We start from the raw sequence: 18,593 nt of genomic DNA on the forward strand, positions 1-18,593 counted from the left end.
GCCAAGAGGAGGCGTGTTCTCCTCCAACCAGTTCCCTTCCCATGCTTCCCACTGGTGTCTCTAAGGAAGATTTATTTGACCCAAAAAAGGGGTGGGTATGGCTAAAAATAACAACAACAGTCTGTAAACCACTGGATAGGTTTTAATAAATTAATCCAAGTAAAGTACTTTGATACCAAAGGAAGCCCTATATGTGTTAGTGATTTCAGCCTTCCTTCTCCTCTAAATGCCCTTTGAGTTCTGAAAGAATTCTGAAAATGTTCGGCCTTGTGACCTTGGGTAACCTCCGCCGCTCTGAGCCTCAGTTTCCCTGTCTGTAGGAAATGAGGCTATGGAACTCAGGAGGACCTGTGTGTCCCAGCAGGCTGACGGGGACATGTGAAGCAGACAGACAGCCTGCCTGGCCCCTGGGGACAAGCTGCGAGACCTTGGGAAGCCACTCCCCTGCTCTGAGACTCAGGTTTCTCCCCTGGAAAACAGAGTGAGGCCCCCAGCCTGTCTGACAGCCTTCCTGAGCTTCGGGGAGGGTAGGTGACAGGCCTGGTTCAGGATCGTTCTGTGATTCTATGGAATAGACTGTACGTCACTCTTGGGTTCGGGGGCACCAACTTTTTCTACCTTTTTCTTCTTCTTTTTTTTTTTTTTTTTGAGACAGAGTCTCGCTCTGTCGCCCAGGCTGGAGTGCAGTGGCGCGATCTCGGCTCACTGCAAGCTCCGCCTCCCGGGTTCACGCCACTCTCCTGCCTCAGCCTCCTGAGTAGCTGGGACTAAAGGCGTCCGCCACCGCACCCGGCTAATTTTTTTGTATTTTTAGTAGAGACGGGGTTTCACCATGTTAGCCAGGATGGTCTCCATCTCCTGACCTCGTGATCTGCCCACCTCAGGCTCCCAAAGTGCTGGGATTACAGGCGTGAGCCACGCGCCCGGCCTTTTCTGCCTTTTTCTATTGCGGTTCTCTTTCCCTGAGACTCTGTTGTTCTGTCTCTAACTCTGGGTGCCTGACACTGCCCCCTGGGTCTCTGTCCCCCAACTCTTTTTGTTTGTTTGTTGAGACGGGGGCTCCCTCTGTCACCCAGGCTGCAGTGCAGTGATGCAATCATGGCTCAATGCAGCCTCTATTTCTCAGGGTCAAGGGATCCTTCTGCCTCAGCTTCCTGAGTAGCTGGGATCACAGGCATGTGCCACCACAGCTAATTTTTATATTTTTTGTAGAGATGGGGTCTCACCATGTTGCCCAGGCTGGTCTTGAACTTCTGGCCTCAGTCAATCCCCCTTCCTTGGCCTCTCAGAGTGCTGAGATTACAGGTGTGGGCCACTTCGCCCGGCTTCTATCCCCTGCTCTTGGTCTCTGTCACCTTCTCACTCTGGATTTCTGTTCCCCTTTTCTGCATCTCTGCCATACCCCACCCTCCAGGTCTTTGTCTTCCTCTCCCTGAGTCTCTATGTTGCTCCCTTTGGGTCTCTGTCTCTCTGGGTTTCCATCTCTTCCTTTTTCTGGGTCTCTTTCCCCATCCTTTTGGCTCTGTCCCTCTAGCATGTCTGGACAGAGTACAGTTTTCTCCCCCTCTCCCTCTTCCCTTGTGGCTCTGACCTCCATGTCTGAGCATAAAACTGTAGGGGAGATTGTGGGTGAACAGCACAATAAAGTGGATGTGGGGTAAAGAGGAGGAGCATCCACCTTTTCCTAGTTCACCCCAGTCACCTCTGGATGAACACCCAATACCATGGATACAGAATCCAGTCCCGCCCCCTACAGTGAGCTGGGGAGCCAGCTCAGCACATCTCCCAGAGCCCTCGCCACCGCATTTGCTCCCTGATACACGATGCTTCCTCATTGCTGTTACCTTTGGGTCCTGGTGCTACCATTAAACGCAAAACAGCCCGATGTGGCCCTATGGAACTCACTCACACAGTCCAACTCAACCCAACTTCCTGTAGGACTCACATAGTGACACAACTCAATGGAACTCAACTCAACATGGCCCTATGAGATTCAAACAGTGGCATGACTCAACTGAACTGGCCTTACAAGGCCCATATGGTTGTACAACTCAACACAACTCAACTCACTCTGGCCGTGAAAATGTCTAGCCACACACCTCTACACAATTCAGCCCAGCAGAATTCTACAAGATTAATTTGGTCATACATACTTAGCCCAATGTTACCTAGAAAGCTCAAATTCTACCACTTGACTCTTTACATTTCTACACGACTCACAAGTTCACAGAACTTAAAATAACATGGCCCTGGAAGAATCACAAAGCTACACAATTTCCACCATGTCTCAATGAAACTGAACACCACACACAATCAATCTCAACCATGCCCTGGGGGACCATCTAACTTGACCCAACATGGCCCTAGGGGACCCACCAAACCACAGAATCCTACATAATGCAGCTAGACAACACTCACCCAGACTCACAACCCAACGAAACCCAACACTGACTAGGAAACTCACAAAATGATATGACCAAACCTATCTCAACACTACCCCAAAAGGCTCCATGAGCTTTGCACAACTCAGTGTAATATGAACCAATTGAGTCTTCATTAACACAACACAACCCATTGCCATTCGCTGCTGCTTCAGGAGATACCCACAGGAGCTACCAAACCACACAACCCAAGACCCAACAAGACTCAGTGTTTCCCCACTCGTTACCACTTAACCTAGCTCTTCCTAAACCCAATCCCCTCCCCCCAGCCTTGCCCTCCACCCTGCCCTCCCTCTCTCCCTCTAGGGAGGTGTGAGGTCCTGCAGACCTCAACTGTCCCTCACACTTCGGTGACCAGATGTTTCCCTGGGGGTGCCCAGAGTGGAGGTGGTAGCTCAGGTACCTCCCCATCCACCAGCCCCCCATTGGCCTTGCCGTCCAGTGGGCCACAAGGCTGCGTGTCCACATGGCTGAACATCCCAGCCTCTTCACCCTCTGTCTCCCGGTGATAAAAGTAGCTGAAATTGGAGACAATGACGGGCACAGGCAGGGAAATGGTCAGCACGCCGGCAATGGCACATAGAGAGCCCACTATCTTGCCACCTACAGTGACAGGTGCCATGTCTCCATAGCCAACTGTAGTCATGGTGACCACTGCCCACCAGAAGGACTCAGGGATGCTAGTGAAATGGGAGTCCACCCGGTCGACTTCGGCAAAGTAGACCGCGCTGGAAAAGAGGACCACACCGATGAAGAGGAAAAAGATGAGGAGGCCCAGCTCACGCATGGAGGCCCGAAGCGTCTGGCCCAAGATTTGCAGGCCCTTTGAGTGCCGGGACAGCTTGAAGATGCGGAAGACACGCACCAATCGGATGACTCTCAGGATGGCCAGTGACATGGCCTGTTGGCCCACCCCTCGCTGCCGGGCCAGCTCGGTGCCTAGTGCCACAAAGTAGGGCAGGATAGCCACAAAATCGATGAGGTTCATCACGTTCTTGAAGAAGATCGCCTTGCTTGGACAGGCCAGGAGGCGTACTAGCAGCTCAAAGGAGAACCAACAAATACACAGCGTCTCCACTACGAAGAATGGGTCATTGAAGGGCAGGCGGGGTGGATTTCCAGGCACTTGGCTGGAGCCATTCAGCCGAGCGGGGAACTGCAGAGAGGAAAGTGTTCAGGGAGGGTCAGGCTGGGGCTGAGACACGGGGACAGCCTTAATCATCATTTAAATACCCAGCTCCTCTTTACACACTGGTCAGTAGCCGCTGCACCAAGGCCCTCGGTGACCTGGTTGTCCCAGACTTCCTCCCAGGATCCCAGGAATCATCCCTGGGCCATTGACTTTCTGGTTTCCTGACCTGGTGGGTGGCTGGAGAGGTGGTTCCTGCCCCTTCATGCCTGGGAACTCATGTTTGAGTAGGGTGCAACCTCTTCTCTCCGAAAGTCCCGCCTCCACTGTTGATTTTCTAGATGCGGAGGGTCCCTGCCCTGGCCCCACCACCTTGTGCCTAGCTTCTCCTTGCCCTCCCGTCCCAGCCCAGACTATAATGCGGCCGGGCGCGGTGGCTCACGTCTGTAATCCCAGCACTTTGGGAAGCTGAGGCGGGTGGATCACGAGGTCAGGCGATAGAGACCATCCTGGCCCACATGGTGAAACCCAATCTCTACTAAAAATACAAAAATTAGCCGGGCGTGGTGGCCTGCACCTGTAATCCCAGCTACTTGGGAGGCTAAAGCAGGAGAATCGCTTGAACCCGGGAGGGGGAGTTTGCAGTGAGCCAAGATAGCGTCATTGCACTCCAGCCTGGGCGACAGAGCAAAACTCTGTCTCACAGGAAAAAAAAAAAAAAGAAAGACCTCTGCAAGCTGAGCACTAGGCCCCTCCTCTGGCCCCTAAGCCTGGCTTTCTTTCCATAGATTCCTCCTACTTTTACCCCTCGGGCTCCAGCACCCTCAGCTGGCGTTATTCAGGGCCTGGCTTTCATCACCCCCAGCACATCATTCCCAGCCACACAGACCCCGGAGTTTTCAGGCTCTCCTGGGGCCCCTCAGCTCTGATTTTTAAGGTTCCTGTCCTCCTACCCCTTGCACCAAGCGCCCTGCCCTCTGCTCACCGGGTTTCTCACTGACCTCAACCCCACCTTCTGATGGGGCCGGTCCTCCGACTCGGATCCTCAGGCCCCGCCTCCCGACCACCCTGTCTTTGGCTGGCCAACCCCTCGCAGCCCCTGGCCCCGCCTTATTATTGGCCAGGTCCCCCTCTGGACCCCGCCCATCTCCTCCCAAACCCCGCCCATCTCCACCCACGCCCCGCCTCTCACCGGGCCAGCTGCGGCTACAGCAGCAAGGCCCGGGCCGTCGCGGTCGTCGCGGAAGTCAGGCAGCGTCTCGAGGCAGAAGACGACGATGGAGACGAGGATGACCAGCACCGAGACTACGGCGAGCACGCGCGCGGCCTGCGAGCTCTCGGGAAACTCGAAGAGCAGCCACAGCTGGCGCGCGAAGGCGCGGCGGGGCAGGGGGCGCTCAGGCGGCACCGGGCAGCCCTCGTCCTCGCGCAGGCGCGCCAGGGCCGCCGCGCCCAGGCCGTAGAAGGCCACCTCCTCCAGGAAGACGTCGAGCGGCACGTGCGCCGGCCGCCGCAGCCGCCCGCCCGACTGGTAGTAGTAGAGCACGGCGTCGAAGCTGGGCCGGTGCCGGTCGAAGAAGTACTCGCGGCGTGCGTCGTCGTAGAAACGGCCGCGGCGCGCGGGGTCCCCTAGCAGAGTGTCCGGGAAGCGGCCCAGCGTGCGCGCCCGCGTCTCGAAGCGCAGCCCCGCCACGTTGAGCACCAGCCGCTCGCAGCAGCCGCACGGCGGCGGGCACCGCGGCTCCATGGCGCGCGCAGCCCCGGCGACCCGCGAACGGACGTGTGGCCCCGATGCCCGGCCCCGGTGCGGCCCCGCCTCGGCCGCCGCCGCCGCCCCAGCCCCAGCCCGGTGTCCGGTGTCCGCGCGTAAAAATAGCCCCGCAGGGCGGCCAGGGCGCGGGGGAGGAGGCACTGTGACCCCGGCGGAGCGGAGGGCGACAGGGCGACCGCGCGCCCTCTGCCGGGACGCCCGACCTGCCCCGCCGCCGCCGCCAGCGCCTGCTCTGCGCCTTTGCCGTCCCGGGGTCCCCTTTCCCTCTGTCCCTCTGCCGCCGGGATCCTGTCCTGCGTCTCTCCAAGTTTCCATGTGCGTGTGTCTCCTCAGAATCTGAGCCTTCGGTTGCAGCGGCCTCTTTTCTTTTTTCTTTCTTTATTTTATTTTATTTTATTTTTGAGATACGGTTTCCCTCTGTCACCCAGGCTGGAGTGCAGTGGCGGGATCTCGGCTCACTGCAACAACCTCTGCCTCCCGAGCTCAAGCGGTTCTCGTGCCTCAGCCTCCCTAGTAGCTGGAATTACAGGTGCCACCAAGCCCAGCTAATTTTTTTTTTCTTTTTTCTTTTTTTTTTTTCAGTAGAGACGGGGTTTCGCCATGTTGGCCAGGCAGTTCTGGTACTCCCGACCTCAAGTGATATTTCCGCCTTGGCCACCCAAGGTGCTGGGGTTACAGGCGTGACCCGCCGCGCCCGGCCTGGAGTTGCCTTTTTGCGCCTCTGTCTCTCTCTTGTGTTTCTGTATCCAGCTGTCCCCTGTGGGTCTCTGTCTATGTTGGGACGTATCTCTGAGTATCTCCATGAGTCATTTATTTCTGAGATTCGTCGTTCTGGGGGCCTCTGTATGGGTCCATCTGCCAGCCTCTACGTCTTGATCTCCGTTTTTATTTTGACTCTTGGTCTGTCTCCGTTTATCTCTTGTCTCTCTTGGTCTCTTTGTCTCTCCTCTCTAGGTCTCTTTTTGCTCATTATCTCTTAGCCCTCCATGCCTCTGCCTCAGGCTTCCTCTCCCCTTCCCCTTTGGGTCTCCCCTTAGCGTCTCTAGAGGACTTAGAGTCTAGGGAGTCATTATCTCTGAATCTCTCCCTGACCATCACCGCATGTGGGTCCTGCCACAGTCCCGGTGGCTGTCCCGTCCTAGGGTCACTCTGGCAGCTGCAAACCACTGAGCAGTGCACGCACGCCCCATTCTCTCCCCAGAGTTCGCCCTGGAGTCTCCACCTGGCTTCTTCGCAAGACTCTGAGATCCAGCAGGGCCTGAGCTGTGGCTATGACTCTCGCAGAAGGAGGCTGGGCTTGCCAGGAACTGGTGGGAGTTGAGGGTGTGGGCCGGGGAGATGCCACAGGGTCATTCTCAGGAACTGAAGGGCGTAGAGACAAGACGGTGGCCTTCTAGGCACTGGTGTCCGGTGACACTGCATAAAAATAGCCCCATCGGATGGGCTTGGGGAAAGTGGAGGGGATTGATCACCGAGATTCCCAGGGAAGAAGTCCCGGTCGCCCTCTACTGGGGGTGTGGAGAGAGGCACTAAGGGGTTAGAACACCCTGCTAATCCTGGTGCTCTTTATCTGTCTGCTTTCTTTCCATTCCTGCTTCCTTCCTCCCTTCCTCCCTTCTCCATCTTTTCTTTTCTTTCTTTTTTCTTTCTCTTGAGACAGTTTCACTCTTGTTGTCCAGGCTGGAGTGCAATGGTGTGATCTCAGCTCACTGCAACCTCCGCCTGCGGATTTCAAGCGATTCTCCTGTCTCAGCCTCCTGAGGAGGTGGGATTCCAGGCACCCCTCACCATGCCCACCTAATTTTTGTATTTTTAGTAGAGACAGGGTTTCACCATGTTGGCTAGGCTGGTCTCAAAACTCCTGATCTCGTGAACTGCCTGCCTTGGCCTCCCAAAGTACTGGGATTACAGGTGTGAGCCACCGCTCCCAGCCCTTTCTTTTTCTTTTCTTTTTTTTTTTTTTTGAGACAGAGTCTTGCACAGTTGCCCAGGCTAGAGTGCAGTGGCGTGATCGTGGCTCACTGCAACCTCCGCCTCCTGAATTCAAGTAATTCTGCTGCCTCAGCCTCCCGAGTAGCTGGGATTACAGGCATCTGCCACCACACGAGGCTAATTGTTGTATTTTTAGTAGAGACGAGGTTTTGCCATGATGGCCAGGCTGGTCTCAAACTCCTGATCTCAGGTGATCTGCCCACCTCAGCCTCCCAAAGTGCTGGGATTACAGGCGTGAGCCACCGCGCCCCGCGCTCTTCTTTCTTTCTTTTCTTCCTTTTTCTTTCCTTTTTTTTTTTTTTTTTTTTTTTGAGATGGGGTCTCACTCTGTCACCCAGGCTGGAGTCTAGTGGCACTGCTCACTGCAGCCTCAACTTTCTGGGCTCGAATGATCTCCCAGTTGTTTTTTTTTTTTTTAGCCAGGGTTTCTCTCTTGTTGCCCAGGCTGGAGTGCCATGGTGCAATCTTGGCTCACCACAACCTCCACCTCCCAGGTTCAAGTGATTCTCCTGCCTCAGCCTCTCAAGTAGCTGGGATTACAGGCATGTGCCACCATGCCCAGCTAATCTTGTATTTTTAGTAGAGACGGGATTTCTCCATGTTGATCAGTCTGGTCCGAACTATTGACCTCAGATGATCTGCCTGCCTTGGCCTCCCAAAGTGCTGGGATTACAAGCATGAGCCACCATGCATGGCTATTTTTTGTAATTTTTGTAGAAGCGGGGTCTTGCTGTGTTGCCCAGGCTGGTCTTCTACTCCTGAGCTCAAGCAATCCACCATACTAGACCTCTCCAAGTGCTAGGATTACAGGTGTAAGCCACCGCACCCACCCTTTTTGGGGTGCTGTGTCCCCTGGACTTCTGTATCCCTCTCTCTGGGTCTCCATCTTCCCTCTGTCTGAGTCTGTTCATTTATTTCATGGTCTTTGGCCTTCTCTATTTCTCTTTGTCCCCCAACTTTTTGGTCTCTGTCTCCTCTTTTCTCCCATTCTCGTTTTTTCTTGTTTGTTTGTTTTAGCTTTTGTTTTGAGTCAGAGTCTTGCTCCTGTTGCCCAGGCTGGAATGCAGCGGCACAATCTCGGCTCACTGCAACCTCCGCCTCCCGGGTTCAAGTGATTCTCCTGCCTCAGCCTCCTGAGTAGCTGGAATTACAGGCGTGCACCACCACACCAGCTAATTTTTTTTGAGATGGGGTCTCGCTCTGTCGCCCAGGCTGGAGTGCAGTGGTATGATCTTGGCTCACTGCAACCTTCGCCTCCTGGGTTCAAGTGATTCTCCTGCCTCAGCCTCCCGAGTAGCTGGGATTACAGGTGTGTGCAACCACACCAGGCTGATTTTTGTATTTTTAGTAGAGATGGGGTTTCACCACGTTGGCCAGGCTGGTCTCAAACTCCCAACCTCATGATCCACCCACCTCGGTGTCCCAAAGTGCTGGGATTACAAGCGTGAACCACCGCGCCCAACCTAATTTTTGTATTTTTAGTAGAGATGAGGTTTTATCATGTTGGCCAGGCTGGTCTCAAACTCCTAACTTTAAGGGATCCACCTGATATGGCCTCCCAAAGTGCTGAGATTACAGACGTGAGCCGCTGCACCCAGCCAAGGTGCCATTTTTTGCTCAATAAGTTAGAACAAAATTTAAAAGGTGGGTCAGGCACTGGGCTCACTCCTGTAATCCCAGCACTTTGGGAGGCCAAGGTGGCTGGATTGCCTGAGGTCAGGAGTTCAAGACAAGCCTAGTCAACATGGTGAAACCCCTTTTCTACTAAAAATACCAAAATTAGCTGGGTAGGGTGGCTTGCGCCTGTAATCCCAGCTACTCTGGAGACTGAGGAGGGGGAATCACCTGAACCTGGGAGGCGGAGGTTGCAGTGAGCTGAGATGGCACCACTGCACTCCAGCCTGGGTGACAGAATGAGACTCTGTCTCAAAAACAAAACAAAAAGCCAGGTGTGGTTGTGCACCCCAGTAATCCAGCTACTTGGGAGGCTGAGGTGGAAGGATCATTTAAGCCAAGGAAGTCAAGGCTACAGTGAGCTATGATCACACCACTGCGCTCTAGCCTGGGTGACAAAGGAAGACCCTGTCTCAAAAAAATAAAAAATAAAAAATTAAGGCTGATGAGTTAGAGAGATTATTTTGGATCAGTTGGGTAGGCACACTAATCATAAAGGTCTTTAAAATAGGGATGTGGCTGGGCACTGTGGCTCACGCCTGTCATCCCAGCACTTTGGGAGGCTGAGGTGGGTGGACCACCTGAGGCCAGGAGTTCAAGACCAGCCTGGCCAACATGGCAAAACCCCATCTCTACTAAAAATAACAAAAATTAGCTGGGCATGGTGGCGGTCGCCTGTAATCCCAGCGACTGGGGAGGCTGAGGCAGGAGAATTGCTTGCACCCAGGAGGTGGAGACCTCAGTGAGCCAAGACTGAGCCACCGTACTCCAGCCTGGGCAACAGAGTGAGATTCTGTCTCAAAAAATAAAAAAAATAAATAAGAGGGATGCAGGAAGGTCTGATTCATGGAAGATGTGAGGATGGACATAGAGGTCAGAGAAGAGAGGATGCCAATGGTGCTGGCTTTGAAGTTTGAAGACGGAGGAACAGCCATGAGCCAAGGAATGGGGGTGGCTTCCTGAAGCTAGAAAAGCCAAGGAAACAGACTCTCCCCTAGAGCCTCCAGAAGAAACACAGCCCTGCCACCCCATTTTAGACATCTAACTTCTAGAACTGCATTCTTTTTTTTTTTTTTTTTTTTTTGAGACGGAGTCTCGCTCTGTCACCCAGGCTGGAGTGCAGTGGTGTGATCTCGGCTCACTGCAAGCTCTGCCTCCCGGGTTCACGCCATTCTCCTGCCTCAGCCTCCCAAGTAGCTGGAACTGCAGGCGCCCGCCACCATGCGCGGCTAATTTTTGTATTTTTAGTAAGTCAGGAGTTTCACCATGTTAGCCAGGATGGTCTCGATCTTCTGACCTAAGTGATCCCGTCTCGGCCTCCCAAAGTGCTGAGATTACAGGCGTGAGCCACCGTGCCCGGCCTAGAACTGCATTCTAATAAACTTGTGTTGTTTTAAGCCACTAAGTTCGTGGTAAGTTGTAGTGGCAATAAGAAAATAATACAGTCAGCGGTAGCGTTGAGCTCCTTTGCTACAAAGAGGCAACGGCGAAGATCGAAGGTCGAAGATCGAACTTCATCACAACTAACCAGTAATTTCCGATCTCTACTAAAAATACAAAACTTAACCCGGTGGCGAAGCGCGGCGCCTATGTCCAGCTGCCGAAGACTTCAGGCAAGCAGGCCAGGCGGAAGGCAGTGAACGAATCGACACCACTCCCGCTGGAAATGATAGCTTGAACTCCGTCTCATAATACAGTCAGACTCTCCCAGAGTGTTCTCTGAGGTTATGGTGGCTTTTTTTTTGGAGACAAGTCTTGCTCAGTTGCCCAGACTGGAGTGCAGTGGCTCGATCTCTGCTCACTGCAAGCTGCCTCGGTTCAGCCATTCTCCTGCCTCAGCCTCCCGAGTAGCTGGGACTACAGGGGGTGCCCACCACCCGTCCAGCTAATTTTTTTGCATTTTTAGTAGACATGGGATTTTACTGTGTTAGCCAGGATGGTTTGTGATCTCCTGACCTGAAGTGATCCGCCCATCTCGGCCTTTAAAGTGCTTGGGATTACAGGCGTGAGGCCACACTTTTGACTTTTTTCTTTTTTTTTTTTTTTTTTTTTGAGGCAGAGTCTCACTCTGTTGCCCAGGCTGAAGTGCAGTGGTGCGATCTCAGCTCACTGCAATCTCTGCCTCCCAGGTTCAAGCAAGTCTCCTGCTTCAGCCTCCCGAGTAGCTGAGATTACAGGTGTGCACCACCATGCCCAGCTAATTTTCTTTAAAATTTTTGATAAAGATAAGGGCTCACTATGTTGCCCAGGCTGGTCTTAAATTCCTGGGCTCAAACAATCCTCTCGCCTCAGCCTCCCAAAGTCTAGGATTATATGTGTGAGCCACTGGCCCTGCTCTTTTTTTTTTTTTTTTGAGACAGTCTTGCTCTGTCACCCAGGCTGGAGTGCAGTGGCGCAATCTTGGCTCACTGCAACCTCCACCTCCCAGGTTCAAACAATTCTCCTGCCTCACCCTCCCAAGTATCTGGGACTACAGGCGCGTGCCACCATGCCCGGTTAAATTTTTTTTGTATTTTAGGTGGAGATGGGGTTTCACTGTGTTATCCAGGCTGGTCTCGATTTCCTGACCTTGTGATCTACCCGACTTGGCCTCCCAAAGTGCTGAGATTACAGGCATGAGCCACCGTGCCCAGTCTGATTTTTGGTCTCACTACGTTGGCCAGGCTGGTCTTGAACTCCTGACCTGAGGTAATCCACCCACCTCAGCCTTCCAAAGTGCTGGGATTACAAGTGTGAAGCTATTGTGCTGGGCCCATTTTGTTTCATTTTCACTTTGAACTATTTTTAGCCTTACAGAAGAATTACAAATATTGTACAGACATTTAAAAAATATCTATCACCCAGGTTCCCCAAATGTTAAAATGTTGCATTGCTTTGGCAACGTTTGTTAATGTTCAGACATTGGCTGGAGCAGTGGCTCATGCCTGTAATCCTTGCACTTTGGGAGGCTGGGGGGCACGGATCACCTGAGGTCAGGAGTTTGAGACCCAGCCTGGCCAACATGGTGAAACCCTGTCTCTACTAGAAGTACAAAAATTAGCCGGGCATGGTGGCGGGCCCCTGTAGTCCCAGCTACTCCAGAGGCTGAGGCAGGAGAATCGCTTGAACCTGGGAGGTGGAGGTTGCGGTGAGCCAAGATCGTGCCACTGCATTCCAGCCTGGGCGAGAGAGCGAGACTCTGTCTCAAAAAAACAAAAAAAACAAGACGTTGAGGTGGCAGAATACTTTTGACAAAATGACAGAGTTCATTCAGGTTTTCTGTGTTTCCACCAAGGTCTTTTTCCCATGCCAGGCTGCAGTCTGGGTTACTATGTTGCATTTGGTTGTCATACCTGCTTAGTCTTCTGCAATCTGTGATAGTTTGTTACTTTTTCCTTGTCTTTCAAGATCTGGAAACTGAAAGAATACTAGTCAGTTGTTTTGTAGACTGTCTCTCAATTTGTGTTCCTCTGATCTCTTATCTTGATTGGTTTGAGGTTATATTTTTTGTGGGGTGGGGGTAGAGAGAATGCCACAGAGAGGCATTGCTCTTCTCATTATATCATACTGGGGGCATATGACGTCCATTTGCCGTATCACTGGTGATGTTAACGTTTTTTTCTTGAGACAAGGTCTCACTCTGTTGCCCAGGCTGGAATGCAGTGGCTATTGCGGCTCCCTGCAGCCTTGACCTCCCAGGCTCAAGCAGATCCTCCCACCTCAGCCTCCCAAGTAGCTGGGACTACAGACCTGACCCACCACACCCGGATAATTTACATTTATCTTTTTCTTTTCTTTTCTTTTTTTCTTTTTTTTTTTCTTTTTTACGTACTTTGACTCTTGTCACCCAGGCTGGAGTGCAATGGCACGATCTCGGCTCACTGAAACCTCTGCCTCCTGGGTTCTAGCGATTCTCCTGCCTCAGCCTCCCAAGTAGCTGGGATTGCAGGCACCCACCACCATGCCCGGCTAATTTTTTGTATTTTTAGTATAGATGGGGTTTCACCATATTGGCCAGGCTAATCTTGAACTCCTGGCCTCAAATGATCTGCCTGCCCATGACTCCCAAAGTGCTGGGATTACAAGCATGAGCCACCGCACCTGGCCCACGTCTTTTCTTTATACATTGCCCTGTCTCAGGTATTCCTTTTTAGCAATGTGAAATGGATTCACACAGAAAATTAGCAGATGGGGGCATTGCTATAAAGATACCTGAAGATGGCCGGGCACGGTGGCTCAAGCCTGTAATCCCAGCACTTTGGGAGGCCGAGGTGGGCGGATCACGAGGTCAGGAGATTGAGACCATCCTGGCTAACCGCGGTGAAACCCGTCTCTCAAAATACAAAAACAACCCCGGCAAACAGCGGGCAGTCCCAGCTACCAGGCTGAGCGGGGCGAAAATGGCGTAAACCGGGGAGAAGTGAGCCTGATGACTGAGATCAGCCCTCACTCCGCCTAGGCGACAAGCTGGGCTCCGTCTCAAAAAAAAAAAAAAAAAAAGGCTTGGCGTGGTGGCTCAAGCCTGTAATCCCAGCACTGGGGAGGCGAGGCGAGGCGGATCACGAGGTCAGGAGATTCGAGACCATCACAAACAACAGTGAAACCCGTCTCTACTAAAAATACAAAAAAAATTAACCCGGGCCGAGGTGGCAGGTGCCTGTAGTCCCAGCTACTCGGGAGAGCTGAGGCAGGAGAATGGCGTGAACCCAGGAGGCGGGGCTTGCAGTGTGAGCTGAATCCGGCCACTGCACTCCAGCCTGGGCAACAGTGCCAGACTCCGTCTCAAAAAAAAAAAGAAAAAAGAAAAAGATACCTGAAGATGTGGGAAGCAGCTTTAGAATGGGTTAGTGGACAGGCGATTAGAAGAGTTTGGAGGGGCGTAAAGGGCATAACAACATCAGGAAGAATTTGGAACTTCTTAGAGACTGGATTTAAATGGTTGTGACCAAATGCTGATGGAAATGTGGAGAGCAGTTCAGGCTGATGAGGCCTCAGGTGGAAATGAGGAATTGTTGGGAACTGGAGTAAAAGTCACTTGTGCTGCAATCTAGCAAAGAGCCTGGTGCATTGTTCCATGCTGCAGTGATTTGTGGAAGGTTAGAATGGTGCTTTGGGAGGCGAGGAGGGCAGATCCACAAGGTCAGGAGATCAAGACCATCCAGGCCAACATGGTGAAACCCTGTCTCTACCAAAAATACAAAAGTTAGCTGGGCGTGGTGGCAGCGTTTACAATCCCAGCTACTGAGGGAGAGGCTGAGGCAGGAATCACTTGGAACACTGTGGCTGAGGAGGAGTTGCAGTGAGCAGGTGTGCCATTCTCCAGCCTGGTGACAGAACTAGATTCCGTCTCAAAAAAAAAAAAAAAAAAAAAGAAATTTATAATTAAAAGGGTGCCAGGCATGGTGGCTCAGCTGGGCGTGGTGACTCACACCTGGCTGAGGCAGGTGGATCACTTGAGATCAAGAGTTCAAAGATCAGCCACCAGCCCAACATGGGTGAAACTCCATCTCTACTAAAAATACAAAAATTAGCTGGGCATGGTGGTGAAACCTGTAATCCCAGCTACTTGAGGGAGACTGAGGAGGAGAATGCTTGAACCTGGGGGCTGAGGAGGTTGCACGTGTGAGCTGAGATTACCACTGTACTCAGCCTGGGTGACAAGTGAGACTCTATCACCAAAAGAAAAAAGAAAAAAGAAAAAAGCCAGGCAGTGTGGCTCACACCTGTAATCCCAACTGAGGCAAAACGGAATGGATCACAGTCCAGGAGATCAAGACCATCCTGGCTAACACAGTGAAACCCGTCTCTACTAAAAATACAAAAAAGATTAGCCAAGCTGACGGTGGATGGCTCAAGCCTGTAATCCCAGCACTTTAGGAGGCCAAGATGGTGGCGGATCAAGGGTGGAAGTCGAGACCATCCTGTGCTGCAGTGAAACCCGTCTCTATTAAGAAATACAAAAGCCGAGTAGTGGCCGAGGCGCCTGTAGTCCCAGCTACTTGGGAGGCTGAGGCGGGAGAATGGTGTGTGAACCTGGGAGGCCGGAGCTTACCCAGTGAGCTGAGATCCGACCTGCCTCAGCCTGGGCGACAAGGCAAGACTCCATCTCAAAAAAAAAAAAAAAAAAAAAGATAGCCAGGCATGGTGGTGGGTGCCTGTAGTCCCAGCTTCTCGGGAGGCTGAGGCAGGAGAATGGCGTGAACCTGGGAGGCGGAGCTTGCAGTGAGCCGAGATGGACCACTGCACTCCAGCCTGGGCGGCAGAGCGAGACTTCGTCTTAAATAAGTAAATAAATAAATAAATAAAGGGAGGCAGCCAGGCTCTGTGTCATGTGCCTGTACTCCCAGCTACTTGGAGGCTGAGGCAAGAGGATTGTTTGAGCCCAGGAGTTCTGGGCTGTAATGTGTTATGCTGATTGGGTGTCCATACCAAGTTTGGCTTCAATATGGTGACCTCCCAGGCGTGGGAGATTACCAGGTTGCCTAGCAGGGGGTGAACTGACCTAGGCTGGAAGTGGAGTAGGTCAAAACTCCTGTGTTGATCAGGAGTGGGATCATACCTGTGAATAGCCACTGCCCACAAGCCTGAGTGACACAGTGAGACCATGTCTCTGAAAAATCCATCAGTAAATAGGAAACACAGCATAAAAGTTTGGAAAAGTCACAACCTGGCAATGTGGTAGAGAAGAGAAGAGCATTTTTTAGGAGAGAAATACAAGCAGGCTGTATTGCCTTGCTAGAGAGGTTTGCGTGACTAAAAGAAAGCCAAGTGCTAACAGCCAAAACAATGGGAAAAAGGCCTTGAAGGCATTTCAGGAGTCTTCAAAACAACCTCCCCCATCAGAGGCTCTGAGGCATATGAGGAAAGAGTGGTTTCTTGGGCCAGATCCAGGGCCCTGTCTCTTGTTCAGCCTGGAGACACTGCTTCCCTGCATCCCTACTGCTCCATCTCCAGCCATGACTCACAGGGCCCCAAGTATAGCTTGGGCCACCACTCCAGAGGGTGCAAGCCATAAAATTTGGCAGCTTTCATGTGGGATTAGGCCTGTAGGTGCACAGAATGCAAGAGTGAAGGAAGCTTAGCAGCTCCCACCTAGATTTCAGAGGATGTGTAGGAAAGCCTGGCTGTCCAGGCAGAAGTTGGCTGCATGGTTGGAGTCCCTACAGAGAGCTTCTACTAGGATATTGCCAAGGGGGAAAGGTGGGGTTGGAGGCCCAACATAGAGTCCCCACCAGGGCGCTGACTAGTGGAGCTGTGAGAAGGGGACCCCTGCCCTCTAGACCACAGAGTGATAGATCTGCCAGCAGATTGTACCCTGAGCCTACAACAGCTACAGGCACTAAACTCCAACCTGTGTGAGGAGACATTGGGGCTGGACTCTGCTACCTAAGACTTTGGGAGCCCACTCTTTGCACCAGTGTGCCCTGGATGCAGGACATGGAATCAGGGATTATTTTGGAGCTGTATTTGTTTTTTTGTTTTTTTGAGACAGTCTTGCTCTGTTGCCCAGACTAGAGTACAGTGGTGCAATCTTGGCTCACTGCACCCTCTGCCTCCTGGGTTCAAGCGATTCTTCTGCCTCAGCCTCCTGAGTAGCAGGGATTACAGGCACCCACCACCACGCCTGGCTAATTTTTGTATTTTCAGTAGACACGGGGTTTCACCATCTTGGCCAGGCTGGTCTTGAATTCCTGACCTCGTGATCCACCCACCTTGGCCTCCCTAAGTGCTGGAATTACAGGTGTGAACCACTGCGCCCGGCCAGAGCTTTAAAGTTTAATGTCTCCTCTGCTGTGTTTCAGACCTCTGTTTTTTGTTTTTTGTTTTTTGTTTTTTTTGAGACTGAGTCTCGCTCTATCACCCAGGCTGGCGTGCAGTGGCCCAATCTCCACTCACTGCAAGCTCCGCCACCTCCCAGGTTCACGCCATTCTCCTGCCTCAGCCTCCCAAGAAGCTGGGACTACAGGTGCCCGCCACCACACCTGGCTAATTTTTTTGTATTTTTAGTAGAGACGGGGTTTCACCATGTTAGCCAGGATGGTCTCGAACTCCTGACCTCGTGATCCGCCTACCTCGGCCTCCCAAAGTGCTGGGATTACAGGCATGAGCCACTGCACCCGGCCAGACTTCTGTTGAGCCTATTATCCCTTTCCTTTGGCAGATTTCTCCCTTTTATTTTATTATAATTTTTTTGTTGTTGTTGTTGTTTTGTTTTTTTGAGACAAAGTCTCACTCTGTTGCCAGGCTGGAGTATAGTGGCGCAATCTTGGCTCACCGCAACCTCTGCTTCCCGGGTTCAAGCGATTCTCCTGCCTCAGCCTCCCAAGTAGCTGGGACAACAGGCACAGGCCACCATGCCCAGCTAATTTTTGTAGTTTTAATAGAGATGGGGTTTCACCATGTTGGCCAGGATGGTCTCAATCTCCTGACCTCATGATCTGCCTGCCTCGGCCTCCCAAAGTGCTGGGATTACAGGTGTGAGCCACTGTGCCCAGTCATCATTATTATTTTTTGAGATAGAGTCTTGCTCTGTCCAGGCTGGAGTGCAGTGGCACAATCTCAGCTCACTGCAACCTCCACCTCCCAGGTTCAAGCAATTCTCCTGCCTTAGCCTTCGAAGTAGCTGGGATTACAGGTGCATGCCACCATGTCCAGCTAATTTTTGTATTTTTAGTAGAGAAGGGGTTTCGCCATGTTGCCCAGGCTGGTCTTGAACTCCTGATCTCAGGGATCCTCCTACCGTGGCCTCCCAAAGTGCTGGGATTACAGATGTGAGCCACCACACCCGGCCTATTTTATTTGTTTGTTTTTTTGAGACACATTCTCACTCTGTTGCCCAGGCTGGAGTACAGTGGCACAATCTCTGCCTCCTGGGTTCAAGCAATTCTCCTGCCTCAGCTTCCCGAGTAGCTAGAATTACAGGTGCGTGCCACCACTCTCAGCTAATTTTTGTATTTTTAGTAGAGATGGGATTTCACCATGTTGGCCAGGCTGGTCTTGAACTCTCAAGTGATCCACCCGCCTTGGCCTCCCAAAGTGCTGGGATTACAGGTGTGAGCCATTGCACTTGGCCTTTTTATTGAAACACAAAATTAGTCAATTGAATTTTGCAGTAATTTCTGTAGTTATTAAACAGGCTACTGAATCCATCCACAAAACTTAAGATACTTAACAACAGGGCTCCAAATAACGTAAGTGCCAGCTCTCTGATCTCATGGCTAACAACCTGAGATTTCTGCCATCTGGTCCTCGCTCAGGACCTTTGCACTTAAACTGTTAAACACCACCTCCCGCTCCCCCCCCACTCCAGATCTCGCTTCTATCTGGTTTTTGTTCAAATGTTGCCTCTTCAGAAGAGGCTTCCATTATCACCCTTTCTAAAATAGACTCGCTGTCACTTCCCATCCCTTTATTCTGCTCCATCGTTCTTCATTATGCTGGCCACTATCTCAAAATATCTTTTATTTTTTATATTTATTTATTTTTGAGACGGAGTCGCTCTGTCGCCCAGGCTGGAGTGCAGTGGCACGACCTCGGCTCACTGCAAACTCAGCCTCCCGAGTTCAAGCGATTCTCCTGCCTCAGCCTCCCGAGTAACTGGGATTAC

The 18,593-nt window shown here is 52.0% G+C and overlaps 2 protein-coding genes across 3 annotated transcripts in view; one reads left to right on the forward strand and one right to left on the reverse strand.

Annotated features, from left to right (window-relative positions):
• PPP1R13L (protein phosphatase 1 regulatory subunit 13 like) overlaps positions 1–18,593 on the forward strand; it is a 146,813-nt gene that overhangs the window by 33,819 nt on the left and 94,401 nt on the right. The gene's annotated exons all lie outside the window — the stretch shown is intronic.
• KCNA7 (potassium voltage-gated channel subfamily A member 7) lies at positions 125–5,722 on the reverse strand. The gene is made up of 2 exons (XM_003915871.5): positions 4,763–5,722; positions 125–3,597 (listed from the first exon to the last, which is right to left on the reverse strand). The coding sequence occupies exons 1-2, from the start codon at positions 5,654–5,656 to the stop codon at positions 2,782–2,784; spliced, it is 1,710 nt and encodes a 569-aa protein (XP_003915920.2). The 5' UTR covers positions 5,657–5,722; the 3' UTR covers positions 125–2,781.

The sequence above is a fragment of the Papio anubis genome, chromosome 20, assembly GCF_008728515.1.
Source record: "Papio anubis isolate 15944 chromosome 20, Panubis1.0, whole genome shotgun sequence".
NCBI classification, from domain to species: domain Eukaryota; kingdom Metazoa; phylum Chordata; class Mammalia; order Primates; family Cercopithecidae; genus Papio; species Papio anubis.